We start from the raw sequence: 3712 nt of genomic DNA, 5'->3' as shown, positions 1-3712 counted from the left end.
TAGGGAAAGGACTGTGCTTTGGGAGACCACCTCCTGGGGGAGGCCATCTCTCACGCCTCCTGCTTTGCGTCTGAAACACTTGTCAGTGGCCTTGTACCTCCTACCTGCAGGCAGCTCTTTGTGGACGCTCTGTCTTGTACTCATCTTTAACCACCAGAACCCCATCTAGTGCCTGGTGCAGGTTGAGTAAGTGCTTGCTGAATGGATGAGCCTCGGTTTCTTCATGAACAGGAGACTGGATGATCCATTAAGACCCTTCAAATCACAAAATGGATGTTTGGAGGAGGGAAGTGTGTCGTCTGAGCACGAGACGGTTCCTTCCACACCGTTGGGTCATCTTCTGCTTTTCTTTAAGGCTGTTGCAACCATCGGCTTTGTTGAGCAGCCTCCCTTTGGGATCCTGCCGTCAGTGTTTGAGCTGGCTCCGGGGCAGGCCGTATTCATGCAGGTAGGTGATGAGACGCTAGCTTGTATTTCCTTATGATTGGTTCGCTGTTTCCTCAACTGCTCGCTTGATTTCATTTGCCTCTCTGGTTTTTTGCTTTGGGGGGCTTTTGGGGGTTTTTTTGGGCTGCCCCACACAACTTGTGGGATCTTTAGTTCCCGGACTAGGGGTTGAACCCGGGCCACCGTAGTGAAAGCACTGAGTCCTAACCACTGGACCACCAGGGAATTCCCGCCTCTGTGTTTTCATGACCCAGATGTCCACTCCCAGGTCCCAGCCTTTGTGGCTTCTGTGTAGGAGCATGCTTTCGCATTCTGTGGGGTGATGTCATTTGACTCTCCTATGACCTCACTCACAGAGCAAGTGCAGAAAGCCCTAGCGGTGCCACCGTGATCCCTGAGAGTTGCTTGTCCACCCGTGAGCCTGCAGGTCACCTCTACTAACATCGGAGCTGCCTCCAGGATCTCCCCTCGATCCTTCAGTCTGTCTTGGAACCATCCCACCCCCTAAATCTGGCACCTTTGTTCTCTTTCCTGTTTTATCCTCAGTTGTATGGTCGACAAGGCCCGCCTTCCTTAGGCCTCATCCTGAACCTCTGCAGAAGCTCCCAGAGTCTGACCTCCGGGATGTGGGCTCCTCCTTTCCTAACTGGCCCCTTTCCGGGGTCCCTTGGGCCTGTCACACCTGCTCACTGGTGCCCAGAAGAGGCTGTGAGACATGGTGATGTCTTCCTGGCCCTGTCACCCCACCCTCTGCTCCAGGAGTCCGACTGTGCTGTCCCGTGGCTGGGTGTGGGGCTGCCACAAGCGTGCCTGGCCTTCTTCACTTGCCTGTTGAAGGACACACCCACAGTAAAGAGTGAAGGCTCTCTGCGTTCTGCGGAGGGGGATTTGGCTTACATCAGGTCATCAGACAGTGAGCGCTAAGAGCCATAGGTTCTCAAACTCAGGTGCACATGACCGTCCCCCGAGAAACTTGCAAACACGCTGACATCTGGGCCCCAGCCCTGAGGTTTTGAGTTCATTGGTCTGGGGTGTGGCCTGGGCATAGGATTTTTCAAGCTCCCCAGGTGATTCTGTGTGTGCAGCGAAGTCTGGGGACCACTGCCGTAAGCTTCTTTGCCAAGATGTAGAGGAAGGCTTCCTTTATCAGCTCCTTTCCAGTTTCAAGGGTCTGATGGGGTCTTGTTCTGGAGTGATGCTGTCTCGTTCATGTCCGTGATGATCTGGCCCTCATAAGAACCTGGCTTTTGGAGTCGGGACGAGGCCAGTTCAGGAGCACAATAGGGATTATCCATCCTCCTCTGTTGCCGAGGGGTGAGCCGGGTCCTCTTGGCATAGCCCAGGATTTGTCAGAGCCTTGTGGTGGCTTTAAGGAATTGGGGCTGGTCACCCCAGCCCAGGCCATGATGTCCCCCTCATCCCATCCTCCTATGATCCCCAAGGAAAAGAAGAGGGTGGCAGCAGCAGTCTTTGGGGAGCAGTGGGGGAGTCAGGGGGAGGTTTTCCCCTTTGCATTCCTGATGTAAATTTTGTTTACTGATGGGGATTTTGTTTGTTTTAAAATTTATTCGTATTTCCAAATAAATAGATTCACATGATTAAAAATTCAAAAGACGCAAATAGATGCACAGTGAAATGCTCCCTCTGCCCCCAGTTCCTCAGCCACCCAGAGGCCACAACCTTACCAGGTTAGAGTGCCCTCCCAGAGATATGTGATGCCTACCTAAGCAACTGCACATGCTTTTTTCTTTCCATTTTTCCTTCACACAAATAGTTGCCCACTCTGTGCTCTGTTCTGCACTATGTATTTTCCACTTACCGGTTCATATTTTTTTACAGATGCATAGTATTCCACTGGGCATATGAACCATAATTTAGGTCAACTGTCCCCTGCATGAAGATTATTTCTGATCTCTGGCCATCTCAGGGAATAGCTTATACATACATCACTCTGTCCTACCAGAAGGATACAGTCCTTGATGTGCATTTGCTGACTCAGGGTCTCTGCTCTCATAATTGTGATACATGTCACCAAAATCCCCACCATGTGGATTGTATCAATTTGTACTTCCATCCACAGTATGTGAGGGTGCCTATTTTAATTCTCATACCTTTGCCAATACAATGGGTTATCAAACTTAAAAAAAAAACACTTATCATGGACATTTTAAAACATATACAAAAATAATCTGAAAAAGAATAGATATACATATATGTGTATAACTGACTGACTTTGCGGAACACCTGAAACTAACATAACATTGTAAATCAACTATACTTCAATTAAAAAAAAAAAAAAAAAGAAAGGGCAGAAGTCCAACTGGCCAAGCAAAAACAAACCTATATGCAAAAATAGAATAGTTGAATGATCACCCATGTACTCATGACACAGCTTCAACGTTTATCAACCCTTGGCCAGCCTTATTTCCTTTGTGCCCCTCCGTCTCTTCCCACCAAGCCCTGCCCTGGCCCTCTAGATTATTTTGAAGAAAATTAAGGTATCCTATCACTGTGTTTATGATCGCTAGCTTTCTGCTCTTTGCCAGTAGGAGGCATGAAAAACTGTTCTTCTGGGTGGTTTGCATTTCCACTTCTTTTATCATGAATGAGGTTAAACCTCTTGTTATTTAAGAGCCGTTTGTATTTCAGTCTCTACGAATTCTGTCTTCATAGCCTTTCAACACGCCCCCCAAATTAGCTGGTGGAGCCTGGGCTGAACCCCTAGCCTTAGGGAAGGGGCCAGGAGGGGAGGGAGAAGTGGAGACCGGAGGGAAGGGGGTGCAGCTGAGAAGAAGAGGGCGAGGGGCTAGAAGCCCCTTCACGGGAGACAGCGGGACAGCCCTTCTTTCCCCAGGTCCTGTTCCTCCCAACCAGCCTGGGAAAGGCAGAGCAGACCTTCATCATCGTGTGTGACAACTGCCAGATAAAGGAGCTGGTGACCACAGGTGGGCTCGGGTGCACTCCCAGGGGTGGCCCAGCTGCGCCCGGTCCCCCTTGGGGGTGGGCACACTCGGGGTGCTGCAGCCTCCAGGGCTCTGGTTTGGGGCCTCTAGCTCTGGTCAGACCTTAGAGACCCAAGCCAGCGTGGCCTTCGGGACTGTCCCAAGGGGCCGTCTAGTGCAAAGGGATGGAAACCTGGGGGGGCAATCTTTTATCGAGTCACTTTGCAACTCACCGTGATCTCCTTTGGGGGACTGCCAGTGACTCACACAGAAACGACCAGGGCACCTGTAGGTTCCTGTACAGTTAGAAGGGGCATCCTGCT

The 3712-nt window shown here is 50.5% G+C and overlaps 1 protein-coding gene across 1 annotated transcript in view; it reads left to right on the top strand.

Annotated features, from left to right (window-relative positions):
- The window catches only part of DLEC1 (DLEC1 cilia and flagella associated protein), a 93592-nt gene that overhangs the window by 55335 nt on the left and 34545 nt on the right, over positions 1 to 3712 (top strand). Inside the window, 2 exon segments of the mRNA XM_007462718.1 lie at positions 356 to 448; positions 3302 to 3392. Coding sequence (XP_007462780.1) covers positions 356 to 448; positions 3302 to 3392 — 184 coding nt within the window.

The sequence above is a fragment of the Lipotes vexillifer genome, unplaced genomic scaffold (genome assembly GCF_000442215.2).
Source record: "Lipotes vexillifer unplaced genomic scaffold, Lipotes_vexillifer_v1.1 scaffold539, whole genome shotgun sequence".
Taxonomy (NCBI): Eukaryota; Metazoa; Chordata; class Mammalia; order Artiodactyla; family Lipotidae; genus Lipotes; species Lipotes vexillifer.
Note: the sequence above shows the minus strand (reverse complement) of the source record. Positions and strands in the feature narration are given on the sequence as shown.